This window comes from Anabrus simplex, chromosome 1 (genome assembly GCF_040414725.1).
Source record: "Anabrus simplex isolate iqAnaSimp1 chromosome 1, ASM4041472v1, whole genome shotgun sequence".
NCBI lineage: Eukaryota > Metazoa > Arthropoda > Insecta > Orthoptera > Tettigoniidae > Anabrus > Anabrus simplex.
The window spans coordinates 1,630,023,544-1,630,048,143 of record NC_090265.1 but is presented as its reverse complement, the minus strand read 5'-3'; the positions used below and the strand labels follow the sequence as shown (position 1 = coordinate 1,630,048,143).

Here is a 24,600-nt window from a genome sequence, read left to right as displayed (position 1 = left end):
AAATGATAGGACAATCTTAAGACACCCAGGACGTGTTCAGTTGGTTTTTGAGAGAAGTATAGGAGATAGGAACAGTAGGGGTAGACCAAGGTATAAATATGACAAGCAGATTAGGGTAAATGTAAGATTTTATTTAATCGTGTCAGAAACATACATTATACTTACAATTATACAGAACAATAACAAATCTGGTACTATAATCATTAATCATTTCTGATGATGGCAGGTAACAATGTGATTTAAGCTCTACATAAATGCAAATTTAATTATATGTGCTGTGAGCAATAAGCGGCTAATTTACATGCTTTCTTGGTAGCGTCGATCATATTCTGGAGAGAGCAAGTATTTGGACACAAGTTATAAACAAAAAAATGGCTCATTGTCTGTTCTTCACCACATTCACATAGAGTGGAGTCACAGACAAAACCCCACTTTCTCCTGAACGCAACCTGTTGAGCGTCTTCCATGTTGACCAGTTTTCCTCGTGGCCTGGAGGAAGTCTTTCGTAAGGCATCATCCATCCTGCAAGGTGGCTGGATCTGGAACGCCATGAATTCACTCTGAAGTTCGATGGTGATTCAGTGAGGCTTTCAGTTGTATGGAGAAAGCTTTTCCTTGATTTGAGCCTTCGGGTTGCTGAATGGTACCCATATAAAGTATGGGTCGTCAGGTTCAGTGCTTTAGATTTCTCCAGTCTGGATGCACACTCACGATGAATATCTGGAGGTGGGATACCTGCTAAACAATAAACTTTATCGAGTGGTGTAGATCTCAAACATCCTGTAATGAGTTTGGAGGTTTCATTTAAGGCGACATCCAGTTGATTAGCATGACTAGATCTACACCAGACAGGGCAGGCGTATTCTGCTGCTGAATAACAGAGGGCTATTGCTGATGTTCTTAAAAGGAGAGGATGCGTCCCCCAGGTTGAACCAGATAATGTTGTTCCGTGCAAATACCTTCCTTTTGGTGTTCAGACAGTATGTTCTATAGGTTAGTGCTCGGTCAAGAGTTACTCCCAGGTATTTGGGAGTGAAGCAGTATTCTAATATTTTACCTTCCCAAATCACTTGCAATTTTCTCACTGTCTGTCGATTTTTTAAGTGGAAGGCACAGACTTGTGTTTTTGATGGGTTTGGCTTTAGTTGGTTCTCTTGGTAATAACCACTTAGAATTTGTAGAGCATGGGAGAGCTTCTCTTCAGCTAATTCAAACGTTTCCTCTTGAGCTGCCAGAGCGAGATCGTCTGCATAAATAAAGCTCTTTGTCCCTTGTGGGTGAGGCTGATCATTGGTGTAGATGTTGAAAAGTATAGATGCTAGCACACTCCCTTGTGGAAGGCCATTCTTCAAGTTCCTCCATCTACTCCTCTGGCCTTGGAATTCAACAAAAAACTTCTGTTCTGTAGAAAGCAGCAGTTACATAAAAATGAAAAGTTAGCTCAGAATAGGGTGGCATTTACAGCTGCATCAAACCAGCCTATGGACTGATGACTCAAACAACAACAACAAGAAATTAGTAAGAGAAGAAAAGTTTAGAAGAATTTACACAAAAGATGGAAACGGATGGAATTAGCAGTAAAAGAATGCTGTGTAGAATTATGTGAATAGGAAAGAAACAGTTTATACTGCCCCCTTCTTACCGGGCTTGCTCAGCCGGAGAACGAGAGTCCCAAGGGTGGACCATTCGTTGTCTGGCTTTGCTTATTTTTGAAGGCAGGGAAAGAGACAAGGACTAGCAACAATAATACAAAAATATCAAACAACAGGTTTTTGACATTTATTACAAACTAACACTCAACAATAACAAATTAAATTAACAAATCTTGATGGTTAATTATTTTCTCTTCTCTGCCAGTTCATTTAACACTGCACATAATCTCTCCAATATCCTCGATGACATTAACTCTGTAAATATACAGATGGATATTAGCCTACTTCTGGCTCAACGAAACAACAAACAAAAATAAAATTTTTCATGGGATTATCTCCCCTCAATAATGTTGATATAATTTACAAGTTGAAAGAAAGTGAAAAACTGTCTAATTCATATTTATCTTGGACATCGAAACATCAGATTTATCTATGTCTACATTTAGTGTCTCAGAATAACTTTCCTTCTTTAATGTACTGAATTAAATGTTACCTCAATTAAATTGAATAAATAATTAAACCAAAATCTTACCAAAATATTACTAAAAAATGTCTCCATCGGACTTCATTCCACAAAATCGTGTTCGTACAATAATTATTACTCTGAAACTTTCTCTAATATTTCATCAGACAAACGTGATGTCAATCTTTAGTATCTGACATTTCTAAGGAAATTTTTAACATCGTAGGCTTTACAAAAAGAAATGGTGAACCTCGTCCACCGAAATAATTCTTTCTTATTCATTACTGTATGATAGTATGAACCTTTCTTTACTTAAATTCAAAATAAAATTCACTAAAGGTTTAACTCTCAAAAAGTTAGATCAACTCAAACAACGATGCTGATAACCAGGACTCAACATAACAAACACGTGGCCGGGTCAGACCGTAGTCAAAGAAAATATCACAATTCACTGAAATAATTATCAGTCACACACACACAGCATCCACACTAAGGCACACGAGAATTATTTACATTATTTACAACGAATTCTAGCCTTTGAATATTATATTTGATTTTTATCCTAGATATTTCAAATTTCTCTATGACGGTATCGGGTAAAGAAAATTTGATTTACGTCCCTCAGGAGTGTGATGAAGTCTGGATGATCACTTAGTTAAAGAAGATGAAATTTACAACGTTGGTCATGATAACATCGGCGTTGATATCTGAAGAAATTGTCGACTACAGAAACGCACATAGTACAGGTCAAATATTAGCATTCGCTTTCATGGTTCATGAGTCACGACCTTATTATTACTCAACTCCACGTCAATCAATTAACACGTGCTCCACTTGAAGAAATTACGTCCAACAACACGTATTCTTCAAATAAGACTCAATAAATGGATTCACAAGTCAATAACACACAGTAAATAATCCATTCTCAAGTCAATAAAATACAATAAATGATCCGTCTAGATTCTGCCATATTCCAGGCTCATATTCATCCTAATTGAGCACACATTAACATCTTACACACAAGATCAAGCATTATTTAAACTCATGACCCTTATTCATTTATTTAACCCAAGGTGAAAATTTATTATTATTATTATTATTATTATTATTATTATTATTATTATTATTATTATTATTATTATTATTATATGTGCTAGATCTCAAATTCGTGCAGAACTAGGATTCAACAATGTGCCAGATGACACTAACACGCATTTGCTTTTTCACAAATTATTCATTATAAACAGTACATGTTTCGTTCACACTTGAGAACATCTTCAGCTGTTGTTAAGCTTAGGTGAATCGCTAAGTTTCTGAATACATTATTTTCAAGTACATTGTTCCTCTTAAAGACTATTTGAATATAAATTAAATTAAAATGATGTTAAAACAATGTGAGGGTTAATGGATTGATGAAATGAGACAGGATGAATACATAGTTAGCCTGCTTAAAAACTGTATCTATTCATTGGAATAGTTGTTAAAAGTTTCAACTCTGTTACATTAAAAATATCTATTTGTGTTCCAGTTAAAAGGGTTTTTTTTTTTAAGTGTTTGGCTTCTTGACACTGTTCTAATTATTGCTGAATGTTCATTTCTTTCACTCCTTTCACTCCCTTTGAACAACCCATTAACCCTCACATTGTTTTAACATCATTTTAATTTAATTTATATTCAAATAGCCTTTAAGAGGAACAATGTACTTGAAAATAATGTATTCAGAAACTTAGCGATTCACCTAAGCTTAACAACAGCTGAAGATGTTCTCAAGTGAGAACGAAACATGTACTGTTTGTAATTAATAATTTACTAAAAAGCAAATAAAAAGTATCGAACAGGTGGAAGATTTTCAATTATTGTAACTCTCTGAGATTAGAATTTAATACGGAAAATGAAGCTGATTACTTGCAAACAGTAACACAACATGCCGTAAATCTGTCCCACATGACTTCCAAAAAATATATATTTTCCAAAATTGAATTATTAATTATCAGTGAGGACAATGATTTTTAAATCACACTAGACTATTAAATGGGACAGCTAGAATAATCGTAGAAGACACACACACGGTCTAATAGAGACCAATAATCACTCACACACAAATGACAATACTACCATATCCCATGTGAAAGAAGGATGAAAATATTCAAAACTACTGCAAGACTAGAAGAAATATTACCACTAATGAATAAGTAAGCATTATTTCTACAAAGATGAACAGATAAACAGAAAAGAGTACTTAAATGAATGATGAAACTGGATCACTGCCGATGATCTGGAACATGTGGTAGGTTGTCTGCCCTTGGTCGCTATCTCCCGATGTCAGAGATCGCCTACATTTTAGGACACCATTGTAGCCGTGATATTCAAAGTAGAGTTGTGGTAGGCTTCCTCTTCATAGTGTAGCAACATCTTGAAATACTCGATCCAACGCGTGGCGATTCTCTTTCCTCTTCTCGTACAGTAGAAGCTGAAACTGACAAACAATTTTAGGAGGTGTTCCGTACACACACGCGATGAATTTAAAGATGAAAAATACGTAACTTTCTATAAGAAAATCTGCCAGACTCGTTGATCCAAATATTAATGAAGGGTGACTGATTGTACTGCCGAATAATTAATCCAAGAAGCATCTGCGTCGTGAATGTAAGAACAGCATCGGAGTATACAGCAAAATAGTTCACAGCAAAAGAGCACATCGAAGTACACAACAGAAGAGAGCATTTCTTCTGGAAACTGGGGTATTTAAGCATATGCAGCACGAGGGGTGTGTCACTATAATTGTCCATAATTGGCCGATATCTAGCGTTTCAATTCTCGAAAGTACTTACGTCTGAGACTTGACATGCGTGATTCATATCGAGGCGACCTTGGTTCTTCTCAGTAGGTCACGTGGGGACAGCTGACAGCTCAATAAAAAAATCAATACATCGCTCCCCTCACCAACAAGACCGGTTCTGTACAAGTGAGACCATCTCTGTAACAGAGGGCTGAAGAATATCGCCCGTGCTAATGGAATAATAATCTTACACTCGCAGACACATTAAATACTTATTGTAGGCCAAATTTGAAGGGGACATTACATATCTAATGAAAGAGGAAGGTGAAGAGTTAATAACACATCCAGAAGAAATAGAGAGAAGGTGGAAGGATAAACTGTTGAATGTGAGAAATTGTGCAGAGGAGGCAGTAGTAATAGTGTGATGACTCACCAGTACATGATGACGTAACTATGTTAGAGGCAGAATTAGCAGTCCATAAAATGCAAATGGGTAAGGCACCCAAATATGGATGAAATTAGTGTGTAAATGATAAAGGCTGCTGGGCCTGTTGGACTACAATGGGTGTACAGATTGGTAAAATGCATATGGGAGTAGAAACATGTGCCAGAAGACAGGGGAAAGGGAATAATAATATGAGCCTTTAAGAACCTGACAAAAAAGTGTGTGGTAACTATAGATGAATCACATTCTTATCAAAACTGGCGAAGATACGGGAAAGGATATTCGAGAGGAGAATGAGAAGAAAGGTTCAGGGAAAATTACAGGAGGAACAGTATGGCTTTAGAAGTAGAAGATCTACAGTGGACCCAATCTTCAGCAAGAGACAAATGAACCCTACTCCCTCTGTGCGGGATTTACTTCAAAGATTATGTGGTTATTGAAAAATAGCTTTACTAGTTAGTTAATTGACATTTTAAGATAAATTGAAATTAAGCATAAATTTACAATGATGAAGTTCAGAGTCTAAAAATGGATGTTATTGTGGTATTGTTTAAAAAAAAGGGTATAACACACAACCCTACATGCTTTACAAAGGAAAAAATGGTCAACACACATGTTTTCTCAGCTTCTAGTGAGCATTGTAAATGAAGAAAACACACACATTTCTGTTCACATTCATATCACTCTACTTCTGAAATCTACTATTTGTAGAAATTGGGTAACATTTTTAACACCACCTTGTAATATTCATTGTTAGCCTCCCAGAGGTGCCAACTATTACGGATCGTCCGTAATTATTACGGATTTCACCTCACGATTACGGAGTTACGGTCAAAGGGGAAATAATTACGGAAAAGCTGACATTATCACGAAAAAAATTTTTTGACCGAAACAAAAGAAAAGGAAAAATGTTGAGTCCTTTCGAGCCTTTCTCCTAAATCGACTTTATTTCAATGCTTGTGAGTTGGCAACAATACTTATTCGATCGTGACTTCCTTTTGCTACCCATAAGCGTGGTAAAATTAATTGTGAATGAAGGAGCTCAGGAGATGCTCTTCTCCACTACAAATCCTTCAGTAATGTTGTATTTGCTGTATTAAGTGTACCTGATAGTTAACAGAAAGATCTGCACTGCACTGTATCGCTTATGGTTCAGAAAACGAAAATGTCATCACAGTTGGAAGAATGCTTCAAGAAAAACTACACTGAAAAGCAGCTGCTGCGTGAGAAACAAGCTACGAGGAATGTTTTATCACAGAACCAACAGGTTGTGTGCAAATGTTATTGTGTAATATGATATACTTTTCGATAGATTGCTAGAGGGAAGGGCAAAAGGGGTGTGTCATTATCAAGAAGGAAGGCGTATGCTTTGGACTTGACTCGAAATTTTTCTTGGGGGCGGAGGGCAATTACTGATAATCCACTTCAAAGTTGGCACCTCTGGCCTCCACAATAACCTATACTAGTGCAGAATTGAACCAACACAGAAAGAAATCTATTTTCGGAGGATCATCATGTGGGCCTAATATATTGCCTACAACACCAGAATTGCGTGAACAGAAAGTGTGAAGTATTGGAGTAAACTGACCAGCAATCCAAGAAAATAGTAACGACATTTATTTATTTATTTATTTATTTATTTATTTATTTATTTATTTATTTATTTATTTATTTATTTATTTATTTATTTATTTATTTATTTATTTATTACTTACCTACTACTTATTTACTCACTCACTCACTCACTCACTCACTCTCGGACAAGACCACCATCACCAGGATACACCGTATTAACGACTCTTTTCCAAATGCATCTGTAATCTATATTGTGCTACTGACTCGAATTAATTGATTGATTGATGCTTGTTGTTTAAAGGGGCTTAACATCTAGGTCATCGGCCCCCTGATACAAATTAATAAATAATACTCTTCTCCAATGCAACAGCGATAGATTATCGTCTTTGATGAATACAAGGTCTCCAGGGCAGAGATCCTTATAATGGGGCCTACCATTATTATGTCATTTAGTCCGTGGCAAAGTATCATGTACAACTTTTGTTTACGTGGTGGAGCTGTTATCTTAAAGACTGGGTTGGGTGGTGAGGCATATGATATCTTGTTTTATCATTTTTAACTTCATCCTGAACTTTCACGTGTCCTAGTGCTTGGTATTTATGCAAGAAGTTGATGTAGTCTTTGTGCAAGTTCTCATTCGCTTGCAGTCTCTTCTCAAGAAGGTGACAGGGAATTGTCTAGAATCTCCAAGTTTTGATTCAATCTTTGTTGGTAGTTGACAACATACCTGCCAGATGCATCCCTCAGGGTTCAGTTGAGTATTTCTTCCTATTATGCACAATTGAAATCCAGTGTGAACAATTCCTTTAAAGAGTAAAGCATTTAGTGTAGAGAAACACAAATGTTTTTACATACTGATATGGGTCAGTATTCAGACATAGAAGATACTTTCCATTTCTGTTGTTCTAGGTATGATGGTTGAAACTTTAATAGTGGCAATACTGCTGTAGAGACGCCATGCAATAGTACCTAATAATGTCGCTGATTGTACACGTTAGTTTTACACACCTACCTTACCTCAGAGCACTTAGTCTCTCCCTTCCCATATTACACGCATGAAAACTGGTGGGAGGAACAGAGCCTCGTGTTAACTGGCAGTCTAAGGTAGTGTTATCACAAAATTTTTGAAACAGAAATAATGGATTTGGATAAAGATTGAATCTGCCAGAGATCATACTGCATGACAGTGTCATCATGGTCTTCAAGAGGCTTGTGGGGAGTCTGCATTGCTTTACAGAACAGCAGCACAGTGGTAAAAGCCTTCAGCAAGGGATGCCAAAATGTGACAGGCATGCCTTGTCTTTCTAATTTATTTATTTTTTGAGTCCACCTTTTTAATACATTATGTTTTTTTATTGATTTAAATAAATATTTTCACATTATTGTTATGTCTCAAGCGGAACATGTTCCACCTATTTCTAGGCATCTTCAGCCGCTGTTCCTACTTCCTAAGATCAAATTAGCCAGGATCGTGGGTTTTTGTTTAATAATAAAATACCTAAAATGGTTAAATTGACATGAATTGTTTTGACTTAAAAAAAAAAATTCATGTGTATTATATATTCTGTAGAAACATCCCGCTGATGTGAATTGTTATGGCTAGTGAATTGTGTTTAAATGTCCTTAATCTCAAGATCAAAATAGGAAAAATAATAAAGGAATGCTTGAATCACAATTTAGTTCCCACCTTCTAAAAATCCACCCAAAGGAAATTTAATTCATCATCAAACCAAAGTAAAACCCAGAACAGAATAAACAAAACACAGATAAAAATTGAATTAAAACTTTTATACAAAAAGAAAACACACCCTACATGCAACTTTACAGAACGCATTTAAACTTTTCCCAGCAGCTGGCTCCAATAGGATGGGGCTCATTTCAGATGCATTTTAAGATTGATTAGTTCTGCTTCTGGTGTGAGAGAATCAGCCCTCTAGCAAGCAAGAATTCAAGAATGGCGCATCAGGAGTCAACATACGAGTATCAGTCAATGGATGACCCCAAAAGAGAAACTCCCTCCTGGCCATGTCACAGATTGGGTGGAGAGCACTGAATAGACTGTGCTCTGGTGTTACGCGGTGTAGGGCCAACCAGAAGAAATAGGGTTTCAAAATGGACAGTACCTTGTGTGTATGTGGAGAAGAGCAGACCACAGCCCATTTGCTGCAATGTAGTTCATGCCCATTTAGCTGCACAAGAGAAGACCTGGTTAAAGCAAAGCCAAATGCACTTGATGTTGCAAGATTTTGGGCTCACATAGTTTAACGTGGCTCTTCGTCATTGAAGTATTTATATTGTTTTATGTTTTTTCTTTATATTTAATTTTAAACTTATGTATGCTTCTGACACGATATAAATAAATTTCAGATGCATGTCTCAAACAAATTGAAAACTATTCTAAGCAACAAACAAAAAACTCTAGACAGCAAACTCACATGCCTTAATGGCTCAAACCCAAAAGAAAAAGACTAAACTGCAGAAATCAAAAACATTAACCCAACATTAAACAACACTCCTCTTACCGTAAACCTGTCCAACGTACATTTTTCAGAAAATGAAGCAAAGTTACTTAACAAAGGCCTCAAATTCAATTGGCCTAATGCCCACAAAGAAAAAGACATCATAACGACAATCACCAAAGTCGAGTCTAATATTGCCAAGTCTCCCATTGAACAACAAAGTGACACAAGATACAAAATCAAGAAGAAACTCACCAGTTTGGCGAATGAGCGAATGAAATAAACATAAGTTCAACACACATCAATCACAAACAAAATAAAACAAAACAAAACAGAATATGTAATCGTCACTAAGGCAGATAAAGGCTGCACCACAGTAATAATGAACAAGAATGATACATTAATAAGACTGAAGCCTTTTTCACAGATAATTCTTTTTCTTTAATAAACAAGAATCCCACAGCCCAAAACCAACACAATCTCGAAACTTTGCTCAAAAATTCATCCTTTTTACTAAATGAACAGGAATTACAAAAATTAATAAACATGAACCCCAATATACCAACAGCCAGAGCAAAAGCAAAAAGCAAAGTCATCTCCATACAGGTCACGAAGGCCCTTGGAGGGGTGGAAGGTAAAGGCTTCCACTATCCGTAACCTCGGCACTTGATGGGGTAGAGTGGTTAGCTCTACGCCCGGCCACCTTTGCCCCAGGGATTAACCTGGTACTCATTTATGGTGTAGGCTGAGTGAACCTCAGGGCCATATGCACCTTCGGAAGTGGAAATCTAATTTCTTAAATTTTACGACTTCCTGACGGGGATTCGAACCCACATCCTTCCGGGCGAACCGAGCACGCCTTTACCGCCTCAACCAAGCAGCGCCTCAACAGCCAGAGCACTACCTAAAAATACACAAAACATAAATTCCCATTAGACCAATCATCAACAGTAAAAATAGTCCAGGATATAAAACTTCACAGTTCATACATAGTTTTCTTAAAAACACTATAGATTCCTTTATAATTCTACACTAAAAAGTTCTATGGATGCGCTATGTCGACCACACGTTCATCATCATAGACCAACATTTCAGTAACAGTAAAAATACTTTGCAATACCTCAGCTCATTAGATCAAAACATAAAATTCACAGCAGAAGATGAAATCAATAAGTCTATAACTTTTTTAGACATTACCATCACACAAAAAGACAATAGCTTCGAATACCACATTTACAGTAAGCCAACCTTTTCACCAAACACAATCAAGAACAACTCATTATATCCCAACACTCAAAAACAGGCAGCATACCATTGTTTAATACATTGAGCATTTAAAATACCCCTCACACCTAAAGACCTCAACAAAGAATTACAATATACATGTATATACATATAAGAAGCTGAACAGCTGACTGTTTAATACTATTAGACTTTAATGTATATGACTGATTAAAGTGCTCTAATGGGGGCGTAAACCCTCAGGGGAGTTTGTTAACCCCTAGAGGGCGCGTCCCCAGGTGGCGGATATGGGGATCGTACAATCAGTAGGGCTGGTTGAAATACCCAATACAACCCACGGACCAACAGGCAGCCCAGTTCCCGGGGGGCTTTAAAATACTGGGACACCCTCTCTCGAGAGGTCATAAATATGGAAGGCCCTAGCCCAGGGTATGGGTGAAGACCCCAACAGCATTAGTGGCGGAGAAGGTGGACTTCGGTACAGCATCAGTGCCTGAAGAGGGAAACTTGTAGCGTCTGTACTCCAGAGGAGTGCTGCAGAAGGCGTCTGTACTCCAGTGGAGCGGCCTGGAATAACACCTGGCAGTAGGTATAAAATGCCTTTGGGAATGGTGACTCCATCATAATAATAGCCTATATATGGTATGGTAATACGAAATCAACCTTGGAAAAGGTTAGGGCATCCTCCTGTTAAAGCGACATGCAGTTCTCGAGGTACTGGGGGAACTGTGAGAAATGAGTGATCAGTAACCAACATTAAGATAGCAATAGTAAATCTCAGGAGGGTGTCTTCCCGCATCACGCTCACTTGTTTCTCTCCCTGGCTGCCTTCTGCGTGATGTCATGTGATATGAGGACAGCACTCGCCCGTCCCGCTGACACGTATTACCACTACAGTCTAAAATGGTCATAACGTCTGAACCATTTATGCAAATAATGTCCTGATAAGGTTATTGTAATCCTTATACAATACTGGAGGATGTCAAACAATTTATTTTGATGAGGAATTCAAGGATAATATCAAAATATTTAAAGTTAAGGAGTTATATTTTTTTACTGCTGACTATAGCATAAAATCACTTCTAGAGGGCAACCGGTTGGAAATAGGTATATTCCATCGCAGACTTTTTTTTGTAGAGGTTTCTATGCTCTACAATTCGTACGCGTACACTTGGGGTCTATCGTTGATGTTTCACGCAGCGTAAGCCAAGAAAGCAAGTGACCGACCGGCCGACATTTTTGTCTCTTTCTAAGTATTTACTGTATGTCGGATTACAGATACTGTATTATTTCATGAACCTTGAAATATATTCTGAAATATAAGTTATTAGCACATGATAATGTTAATGTTATTGGATTTACATTCCACTAACCATGAATTTGAGCACCTTCACCACAGGACTGAGACAGGATCGAACCTGCCAAGTTGGGCTAAAAAGGCCAGCACTCTACCATCTGAACTGCTACTCATCCCAGCTATTAGCACATAACAATAATTGAGTCGTATGCGCGAACAAACGTCTTATGTTACATTTTTGTGGCATTTGAGATATTCACGGAACAAACATCTATGATGTGTCCTGGATATGTATTTGTAGGTAGTTTGAGCATATCTCAACAGATGGCTATAGTATTCCAGAAATTGTGAAGAGAAATGCAGTTGAAAAATAATGGAACAAAAGTCTATGTTACATCGTTTCCCCGCGCGAGCGCTCGACAATGTCACGAATTGAATGCTATATAATGAACATATTCTAGTCCGGAGATTGTTCTGGTTTGTTAATTCTTATATTACTGAGTTTATTTAGTTACTCGTCAAAACCATAATCATGCAATCAGACGATAGTAGTGGTCGTAATGTACTGTTGTAGCCAAGCAGTATACACAAGTTGACGAAAAACAGATGCAGGAAAAGGAAACGTGACCCTAGTGAGTGGAAAGACGTATGCACCAAATCATTATAATTAGACTAAAACTTTAAAATAACACTATTCTCCTCTGCATGCATATATTATGTACGAATGAGTGAGCGCGTGCACTTCTAACCTGTTGGTTTATGGAACAAAAGTCTATGTTACATTCTCTCGCGTAGCCATGTCCCACGATCAACAATTATCTTTACTGCCGTTTTTCTCAATATATAGGGAATGTAACATAGACGTTTGTTCGCGCATACGACTCAATTATAGAAAATAATATTTTCATTCAGTCATTTATATTTGACACCTTTTTACCATACGAGCTGCAATAATGGAGATATTCAAGAGTTTATTACAAAGTGTATCAACAATCAAGCATTGCTGACGAGGAAGTATTGTTATGCCATCACAGTAGCAAACTAACGGGCTATGGTGGTTGTCGTTATTGTCTTTTTATATGCAAAATAACAATAATGTTATTTGTGTTACGTCTCACTAACAACATTTATGGTTTTCTGAGACTTGAGGTGCCGTAATTTTGTCCCACAGAAGTTCTTTTACATGCCGACAATTTATAGCACCACACACGTTTCCATAATATGTTGACTGCATTTTAATCAGTACAGTGGTTCTGCTTCAGATACTGACAACACGAACACTGTTCACGTAGTGAACCACTATAAAATCCAATATACAGTAAATACGAAGAGACAAAAATGTCATGTGAAAAGAGACCTGTTACTGGATCTCGGTTATTTCAAAAGGGTGCCTCACCCATCCCAGTCATAAGTGGTTAAAAAACATAGCCCAGTTCGAAATTACATTTGGTGTGTTTCACGGTAAGACTGCATCCAGATGCAAAAATGTAATGAAAGCTCTTATTTCTATTATTAAGTCAAAATTTCCAGTATTCCATGACAAAATAATTTGACTCTACGTAAGGACCAAGACATTTATTAAGATACGGCATTTAAATGCAAAGAGTAAGGAGCTAGCACTGAGAAAATATGCTAATAAGAAGGCTAAGCTTCGGGCTGGTTCATCAGCTAATTAAGTCTCCTTACACGTACGTATTAATACTTTAATATAATTCCATAAAGATGTCAATATGATGTATATTTTCCTATGCCATTTGATCTAAATATTTACTTCATCAGGAAATAAATTAATTATTTTGAGTTGCATGGCAATATTTTGTTTCTTACCGTATTATATGTCATGCATTTCATAGTTGATGTTCTACCTGTTCAGCATGTGACGGAACTTAACGCATTTTCACGTTTTTAAATCTATTGAAAGTACGGTTACTTATCGAATCTGATTAAACCAGACTATTATTTTATGAAAGATTGGGTACGAGTTTCACAGGTGCAAGAACTGACAGGCTTGCTGCGACTGTGTATCTTACTCGCGTCATAGCCCTCCAGCCAATGGAAGCTTCAACCGCCAGAGTAGCCCACCTAGTAGCCTAGTTACCTTGAGTAAATCTTATGACCCAGACAAGAAAGGCGGAGGTAGTAGTAGATTTTGTGGAGAAGGAGAAGGTGGAAATGATGGGGCTGAGTGAAGTGAAATGGATAGGTAACGGAAGGAAGAAATTGAGGAAAGGATACACATTATACTGGAGTGGTGGCCAAGAGACAATAAACGGAGTGGGACTAATCATTTCGAAGCAAATGGAGGAGTATGTTGAAGTGGTAGAATGTGCGAATGACAGAATAATGAAGATTATACTAAAGATGAAGCATGAAGTGATGGATTTCATACAAGTGTATGCACCACAGATGGAAAACAGAAAAGAAGATATTGAAGGATTCTTGGGGAAAGTAGAAAGAAAAATTTCAAGTGTGGAAGTGGTTGTTATGGGAGATCTGAATGTGTAGGTCGGAAACAAGAGACAAGGAAAAAAGAAGTCATTGGACCATATGAATATGGGAAAAAAGAATCGGGAAGGAGAGGGACTAGTGGACTTATGGATTTACGTATATTGGGGAATACATTGTTTCGAAAGAAAAACAGCAGGAAAATTATGAAATATGGGTGGGGTGACAGAAGAACAAAATCAGTAATTGACTAGTTTTTGGTGGAAAGGACAAATCACAGGAAGTTGATGGATGTGAGAGCTTTACCAGGAGAAGCATTTGATGGTTACCTTAGAGTTGTGGTGGCAAAATTATGGTTGGGAAGAATGGAAAAACTAAAAGATAAGAGAAAGCAAAATAAAAGTATGGAAATTGAAAGACAAAAATGTACAGGAAGATTTTCAGGAGAGATTGAAGCAACGAATTCCAGTTACTGAAGTGGAAAACATAGAAGAGGAGTGGGCCAATTTTAGTGCAGCGGAGTGTGCTTCTGGCAGGACATCTACAAGAGTGAAAGAAAAGGAGACACCATGGTGGAATGAGGAACTGAGGAAAGTGGTGAAAGAAAAGAAGACAGCCTGGCAAGAATGGAACCAAGATCAAACAGAAGAAAGCAAAAGGAAGTATCTCAACAACAAATGGAGATGTAAGACTGTGGTAGGAGTAGAAAAGAAGAAGAGTTGGGAAGAATTTACACAAAAAAGGAAGCGGATGTAAGTGGCAGTAAAAGGATGCTGCATGGACTTATAAGAAGTAAGAGGACAGATAGAGTTACCGCAAAGCTAGTGAAAAAGGAAGATGGGGAACTGTTAACACACCCAGAAGAGATAAAAAGATAGAAGGAGTATTTTGATAAGCTGTTGAATGTGAACAACTGTACAGGGGAGATAGAAGCAATGCAGTGTGAGGACTCGACAACAGAAGAGCATATAACAATGTGGGAGGTGGAGTTAGCAGTACAAAAGATGAAGATGGGATGGATTAATCAGTCTGGAAATGAAGAAGGCTGCTGGACCTATTATTATGCAATGGCTGTACCGACTACTAAAGTGTATGTTGAAACACAAATGTGTACCAGAAGACTGGAAAAAAAGGGATAATAATATAATAATACCAAAGAAAGGGGACAAGAAAGTTTGTGGTAACTATAGAGTAATTACACATCGCAGGTAGCTAAAATACTGGAAAGGACTTTAGAAAGAAGAATGAGAAGAAAGATTGGTTACAATAGGAACAATATGGCTTTAGGAGTGGAAGATCTACAGTGGACCCAATCTTTAGCATGAGACAGCTGATGGGAAAGAACTGGGAATATGGAAAGGATCTGGTCATGACTTTCATAGGTATAGAAAAGGCATATGACAGTGTCCCCAGAGAGAAGGTTTGGGAAACCATGGTTAAAAAAGAGAAATGTTAGAAATGGTGCAAGCAGTGTACAACAACAACTGTGTTAGCAGAGCACTGACCCCAGTTGGAAAGACAGAATGGTTTAGGAATAAGACTGAACTAAAACAGGGGAGTGTGCTGTCGCCTCTTTCATTCATTATGGTCATGGACGAAATTGTAAAGGAAACAAAGCAAGCCTATGACGATAAAGAGATGAAGATACTGCTATTTGCAGATGATGTGATCTGGGAAAAAGACTGCAAAGAAGTGCAACAGCAACCAGATGTACTGAACGAAAAAATTGAGAAGTATGGCATGAATATCAGTACAGAGAAAAGCAAGACTATGTCAAGAGGGAAAGGCAAGGAAAGGGCTCTGTGAAAATTGGAAGTCAGAGTCTGGAAATTGTTGACAGCTTTAAATGCGTAGGAAGTGAATTAATGCAAAATGCTAGGCTCGACATGGAAATTAGCAGAGTAATGCGTTCTACCAAAGTGTAAGAGAATTTGTTTGGAGCAAAGAAGTACCAAGGAAAAGTAAAGAGATAATGTACAAAATGCACTATGTATCCATACTGACTTACGCAGCTGAGACTTGGACTTTGACTAGCAGGCAAGAGAGTAGAATTCAAGCCAGTGAGATGAAATTCCTAAGAAGTATGATAGGAAAGACAGGGAAAGACAGAGTGAAAAATGAAGATGTTAGGAAGGAAGTTGGGATAGGAGAGCTAAATGAGAGAGTTGAAAAGAATAAACTAAGGTGGTTTGGACATGTCAAGAGGATGGGGGAGAATAGAATTCCAAGACAGATGCTGGAGGCAAAGTGGAAGGGCAGGAGAGCAAGCGGAAAACCTAGAACAAGGTGGATTGAATCAGTGAAGAGCGGCATAAGAAGACAAAATTTAGACTGGGACAAGATTGTGGAAGAGGAATGTTGGAAGGAAAGAGGAAGATAGAGAGATGCCATAAATAACTCAACCCGGCAGGAGCTGGATAAGGGGAAATAATGATATGATGAAACATACATACATACATACATACATAATACATACATACATACATACATACATACATACATACATACATACACACACACATTATCATTATAGACTGTTATGCCTTTCAGCGTTCAGTCTGCAAGCCTCTGTGAATTTACTAAACGTCGCCACAATCCTCGATTTGCTACTAGCGCTGTGGCCTCATTTAGTTCTATACCTCTTATCTTTAAATTGTTAAAAACTGAGTCTAACCATCGTCGCCTTGGTGTACCTCTACTTCTCTTACCCTCCATAACAGAGTCCATTATTCTCCTTAGGTAACCTATCCTCCTCCATTCACCTCACATGACCCCACCACCAAAGCCGGTTTATGCGTACAGCTTCATCCATCGAGTTCATTCCTAAATTAGCCTTTATCTCCTCATTCCGGGTACTCTCCTGCCATTGTTCCCACCCTTTTGTACCAGCAATCATTCTTGCTACGTTCATGTCTGTTACTTCTAACTTATGAATAAGATATCCTGAGTCCACCCAGCTTTCGCTCCCGTAAAGCAAAGTTGGTCTGAAAACAGACCGATGTAAAGATAGTTTCATCTGGGAGCTGACTTCCTTCTTACAGAATACTGTTGATCGCAACTGCAAACTCACTGCATTAGCTTTACGACACCTTGATTCAATCTCACTTACTATATTACCATCCTGGGAGAACACACAATCTAAATACTTGAAATTATCCACCTGTTCTAGCTTTGTATCACCAAGCTGACATTCATTTCTGTTAAATTTCTTACCTACTGACATCAATTTAGTCTTCGAGAGGCTAATTTTCATACCATACTCATTGCACCTATTTTCAAGTTCCATGATATTAGACTGCAGGCTTTCGGCACAATCTGCCATTAAGATCAAGTCGTCAGCATAGGCCAGACTGCTTACTACATTTCCACCTAACTGAATCCCTCCCTGCCATTTTATACCTTTCAGCAGATGATCCATGTAAACTACGAACAGCAAAGGTGAAAGATTACAGCCTTGTCTAACCCCTGTAAGTACCCTGAACCAAGAACTAATTCTACCATCAATTATCACTGAAGCCCAATTGTCAACATAAATGCCTTTGATTGATTTTAATAATCTACCTTTAATTCCATAGTCCTCCAGTATGATGAAAAACAATGTAAAAAAATATTTATATAAGGAACATAGCCAAGTTGAATGGGCTTAACATAGAAATGGTAAATCAAATAATAAGAAAAATTAGAAATAGACAAATTTCAAAATTGCGGAAAAACAAAATAAGTCTAAATTTGTCACATTTACTTCCAGTAATCCGATCATATATCAAATTTCTAACCCATTCAAGAAACATGACTTCAAAATATTGTTCAGAACACAAAACACCAACCAAAGCATGTTCCTAAATTACAATAGCGTCAACTCCAACAAAGACCAATATTCAGGATCCGGGATTTACAAACTCTCCTGTACCCATGTTTCGTCTCATACATAAGGCAAACAGGACGAAGTTTATCAATGAGATACATAGAACACTGTAATACAAACAAACATCATAAATTCTCAGCAATGAGCATACATATGAAAGAAACTGGACATGGCTACACGACCATAGAACAAGATTTATCTATACTAATGAGAATAAAAAAGGCAAATTAATGAACGAATACAAAAATATCTACAATTTCATAGACCAGTTTTTCGACAGAAACCTTAATTTAAATGACATTATAGAAAATAAAAATCCTTTATACGATCAAATCCCACAAATATTTAAAATATTAAAAATAAAAGAAAACATGTTTAAAAACATCAATAAATTTCTGTATGTAAAAGCTCCGCCCACAGATAAACCCCCTCCTCCAAGAAAAGCCAACACCTCATCCACCCACCCTTCCCCAACACATACCCCTCCACGTAACACACACAGATACAACACGAGGCGCACGGAATTAGCCATAGCCGGTCGGACAGAAGGTGTCACAAGTGCAAGCCAGCCGCAAGAGAGGCAAGAGGACTCTCAATCTACTAATATCAACCCTTAAAAAAATAAAAAAAAAAGCACCAAACATAACAATGTCCCAACGACTTTGAGAAGACCCCTCTTCAAACCCACACAGCAACAGGCAGCAAGATTTTTCATAATTTTAATCACCATAAAGCAACACTGTGACAACGGATCATACAATATCTTACAAAAACGTAACCCAATTTTATTTGTGAGGTGACACGCAAGTCCATGAAGATTCCAGTGAGAACATGCATATTGGATTTTACAGACACATCAGCTGGATGTTCCTACAGAATATATAATACACATAAAAATATATTTTAGTCAAAACGGTTCATGTCAGCTTTACCATTTTAAGTATTTTATTATTAAACAAAAACTCAGGATCGGAGCTATTTTGACCTTAAGTAGTAGGAACAGCGACTGAAGATGCCTAAAAACTAAGCGAAACATGTCCCGCTTAAGACATAACAATAATGTAAAAAAATCATGTAAACCAATAAAAAAACATAATGTATTGAAAAGGTGGACTCACAAAAAAACTTTTTTTTTTTTTTGTTAGAAAGATACACGCTGCTCAATACGGACCCAATGATGAGATTTATAACTTGTAATAAGACATGCGTTGACCAGGTTGTCCTAGTGTCATTGAAGAAGTGCATGTTCTTGCCACGTTATTTGACGCTGATCGACGCCATACAGTTCATGAGCTGGTCCTGGACTCCGGATTAGTGCATATGAATGTGCTTCACGTTCTACCGAGCTCGATAGCTGCAGTCGCTTAAGTGGGGCCAGTATCCAGTAATCGGGAGATAGTGAGTTCGAATCCCACTGTCGGCAGCCCTGAAGATGGTTTTCCGTGGTTTCCCATTTTCACACCAGGCAAATGCTGGGGCTGTGCCTTAATTAAGGCCACGGCCACTTCCTTCCCATTCCTAGGCCTTCCCTATCCCATGCATGCCATAAGACATGTCTGTGTCGGTGCGACATAAAGCAAATAGCAAAAAAAAAAAAAAAGTTCACGTTTTGACGCAACGCCTGGGCATGAGAAAAATTGCTTCACAGTGGGTTCCGCATTATTTGACAGAAATGCAGAAATGGTTACGATACAATGCTGCTCGTAACCACTTGGTGCAGTATGAGCACGAAGGAGAGGCTTTCTTATGCTCTATCATTACACTTCATGAGACGCGAGCCAAATCGTACGAGCCACAACTGAAACGCCAATCAAATGAATGGCATCATTATGGGTCTCCATGAAGCTCCATTCAAACTATCAACACAACAGGCGCTGTTAAAGGCATCCTACGACTTCCACATCACATTACTGCTTGTAACTACTTTGAAGGATCATAAGATGTGAATTTCATTATGGTTCGTATTGACAGTTGATCACTATCAAAGGGTAGGAAGGGTAGAATAGTACTTTGAAGCACACGAAAACTTGGTAACATGTATCTCTTTTGTATCCGTTGTAATTAAATAGTTGCCACTATTAAAATTCAAATTCTCGTACATTTATTTCCCTTGGATTTTGCACCATTTGACTTCTGTTCCTTCCAGGTCCTGTTTTATTTTGAGTGATTTATCTATTTTTTGGTCATCTCTAGGTCTCGTGCCTTTCAGATCTTTCCTGAAGCCATTCTGTAGTTATTCTGTTTTGATCAATTCTGTTCACATGTCTTTTTTAGTAAATGATCTAATAAACTGTCCTGCATACATGATTTTTTCCAGATCTTCTTCAGTAAGTGATATCACAGATAAAGAATCTGCATCTGCCTTTGAGGAAGTTGGGGGAGTGGAGCCAGAAGTATATTCCTCACCTGATTGTACATATTTACTGAATAACCGTGGTAAGGGTCCTGGCAGGGTTAAAGGCAAAGGAAGAAGTACAACTAAGAGATTTGCTTCGTCTAACCAGTCTAACAATAAAACAGGTGAGATTCATTTCATTTTCATTTGTAGAAATTTTGTTGGATGTTGATGATTGAGGATATTAAGGTTCTGTAGTCAAATATGAAAATTACGATGGTTCTACAAATCATCTGGCCATAAAATATGGCTAAATCCACAACAAGGGCTGAGCCAAAACATTTGGTTAACGGCCAGGAATAAGTTGGTACTACAAATCCATGAATGAGGTTTTACTATGTAGAATATTGTTGAATTATATAATAGAGTATGTATGGTATATCATCCTACTAGCCTGAAAGCCACATGGTGGATGATACATTACAGTATTACTTGTACCATTGAGCCTTCCAGTCATTACCCTTAACACTAGAACCACAGCTGGGTCATTTGAGACCCAGCTGTTTATTCTTTCTCCCATATCTTCTGCAAAAAAAATATTTGTAGCAAGTGTACAACCAAGGAATATACTGGTATCTGTGCTGGATATTTCATTTGAAATTTAATACACAAAGTGTATTTTGATATAGAATGTTAAGCATCCAAATAAGGAACATGTAGACAATAGGATTGCCCCACTTCGCTGCCCACGAGTCCAGTTCTAATCTGTTGCTCCAGTGACGTCGTGAATGTACAGTATAGCAAGGAAGGTTTCCATCTCTTCAATTTTTAGAGACCAAACATCTGACATCAGTACAGACGATGTATGTTATACTGCATATAGTTTCTTTGTAGGAATGACACTTCACACAACACACGTTGAGAATACATAATATTCCTTGGCTGCACACCTGCTACAAATATATTTTGCAGAAGATAGAAAAGAAAGAATTAACAACTGGGTCACAAATGACCCAGCCGCGGTTTGAGTGTTAAACTATAACCTTCGCTGGTACTGAAATAGGTTTATACACATTTACAAGGGTTGGGGCATAAGTCATAGCAACTTCTTCTTTTCTACCAGGCAAAGGGAAATACATAGATGGGAGTGTGAAACATAAGGTGCTGTGGAATGTATGAATAATGCAGAGTAGATTTACCAAGTGTAGGATATAAAGTAAGGAAACTTTCAACCATGAAATTCTTGTGCTGCATAATATTTTTTTCTCAGAGAGTACAGTAAAGTAACCTATTTGGTAAACCCAGAAAGTAGTTCCCCAGATTGTCCACAGCACATTGCTATTGATGTGGGAGACATCGGATACCAGTCGCCTCACCATGTGTGAATTTTGCAGTCTCATGTTTCACAGCACTGGCAATGTTATCTCTTTCCCAAATCATCTCCCATGCAATGGTTCTTTCACTTTGGGAACAAGGTCAAAATCGCATGGAGGCAGGTCCAGTTAGTCTGGCAGGTGTTACAGTACTTCCCACCCCCAGTGCTGAAGTTGCCTCCATTCAGCCTCCGCTGCATGTAGTCTGGTGTTGTCACGGAGAAGGATGCCATTATTCAGAAAATCCTGTTATTTGTCCCAAACAGCACAGTGTAACTGTCACTTTACGAAGGTTCTGTAGTACATTACTGTCACTGTTGCACCATGTGGAACGAAATGACACACAGTCATGCCTCTGAAGTCGTAAGCCACAATGATCATCATGGGCTAAGCGTTTTGCCGGAACTTCTGTCTTCATGATGATCATGCATGCCGCCATTCTGCAAACTGATATTTGATCCCTGTTTCATACACTCTGGCTCGAAATTAATTCACAGTCACTATGCTCTCCAGCATTTGCTTGCCTTTCTTGCCAGTAGCCTACCATGTATTCAGATCATATGGCATACCATATCCACTATTGCACATCATTGATGATTTTAAGACTTTGTATACAACATTAATGGTGGTATGATGGTGATACGATTTACTCTGAAGAGTGTAATAAACCAAGGGAATACGTTCTCTGCATCAGATTAAGAATGTTTCAGGAAATTATAATAATTGAAAACCGTTAATATCAATTGCCTGTGGTGCAATTTACGCAGTTAAAGATCTTCCCATAAATTTCTGGGGATGGTTCGTTTTTCAGTGCATGTTTCAGCTTGTAACTCAGGTAATGTTCTTCACCTTCTGTCCATGTCTATGCATGTGACTCATCAGTCCGAACACTAACAGATCTTCTGGACCGTTGCACATCGCTGCTTGTTTCACATCCGTGCTGAAATGCTGCTGCCCATCTCACAACAGTTTGGTTCAAGCTCTCTATGACAATCTTAGGCATTCCAACCCTAGCAAACGGCCAGTTTGATGTTTTTCATCCATTCTGCACAGAACCTGATTCACTACTGCAGTTTCATTGCCCCATGTGTGGTACCTCTCCAATGCATTGCCATCTCATGCTGTGTCCATTAACTATGAGTGTCAAGCTTTCCAGGACATGTGGCCATTGTATGGTAGCACTATGCAAGTGTGAGGAATAAAATAGTTGCCATCACTTGTGCCGCAACCCTCGTAATAATGCATTTTTAAATTGGAAATAATGTACTATGTTGAGTGCTTGAGGTAGGATGCAGCCTAAGGAGATCAGGGTAGAGCTATGACTTACAGTAGTACTGAAATATTAGAACTAAAAAGAACTTTATCTATTGCTGATGGAAGACCTAAAAAAGATATACTCATGACAAATACATTGGCACCTTTATGAGGTGAGAGGAAGAAAAATTATCCTCATAAAGGGGAAATATATTAAGAGAAAGCCGCCTCCCTGATCATTGTATAAACTGATATTCAGTTTCAGAATTTCTCAGGGCAAGATAAGAGAGCTAGTAGTAAGGATTTTAAGATTTTATATACATCATTAATGGTGGTTTGATGGTGATTCAATTTACTTTGAAGAGTCTAATAAACCAAGGGAATAAGTTCTCTGCATTAGATTAAGAATGTTTCAGGAAATTATAATAATTGAAAGCCATTAATGCCAAAGATACTTTCATGGGCAAGGTTCATTTAATTAATTAACTTTTTTTACACAAAACAGCAATTGAGGTTAAATTTAATGATGGAGCATTGTTAAAAAATTTATTCTATCACATATTATGTCTATTCAAGTTAGCCCAGTGGTGTAGAAATAGCATGCCTGTCTCTTACCTCAAGGCCCCAGGCTTGATTCCCACTCGGGGCGGATCACAACAAGCATCATCATTATCATCATCATCATCATCGATTCCCAGTCAGTCCAGGTATTTTAATTCTGGACTGAGGGCTGGAACAAGGTCACTCAGCCTTATGAGAACTGAGGAGCTGAACGATATGAGAGTCTGTGAACCCGGTCAAGAAAGCCAGTGAATATGGCTTAGGATGTCATCATGCTGACCACATGGCACTCCATTATCTGCAGGCCTTCTAGCTGGGCAGCAAACATCTAGCAGTCCAAAGCTGTAATGGACTGTTCAATTAAGGGACTGTTGAATATTGATCAATTATATAATTGAAGAGTTTTGAAGGTAAGGGGAAATCTTAGCATGAATTCTTATCTTACTCAATTCTATAAAAAGAAATTTAAAAACTTAGAACTTGAGGATAGGTTGAGTTATGTTCTGTTAAACATTATACATTTCAGGAATAAGATTTGTTTTAATAAAAATGTCATAGTCACCAGTCCGGGGTGAAATAGGGTCTTCTTCAAGGTAAAATAGTAGATTGACTGGCATTGTGAAGAGGGAAGCTACCAGCAGAAGGAAAGGTAGAAGGGAATATGGCCAAGATGAAACTATTAAATGTGTACTGAGCAAGTTGACTATGCGATTTGGATCATGTAGCTGTTAGTTTGCGTTTGAGAGATAGACTGTTCATATCGCACCATCAGCTGCCTAGAAGATATTTTTTCATAGTTTCCAATTTTAACACCAGGAAAATGCTGGGGCTAACCCTTACTTAAATCCACAGTCG

General features: G+C 37.9%; 1 protein-coding gene across 1 annotated transcript in view; it reads left to right on the top strand.

The window, feature by feature from the left end:
* LOC136858612 (TP53-binding protein 1) overlaps positions 1–24,600 on the top strand; it is a 770,373-nt gene that overhangs the window by 497,451 nt on the left and 248,322 nt on the right. Inside the window, exon 15 of the mRNA XM_067138308.2 lies at positions 20,540–20,742. Coding sequence (XP_066994409.2) covers positions 20,540–20,742 — 203 coding nt within the window. The remainder of the gene's footprint in view (positions 1–20,539; positions 20,743–24,600) is intronic.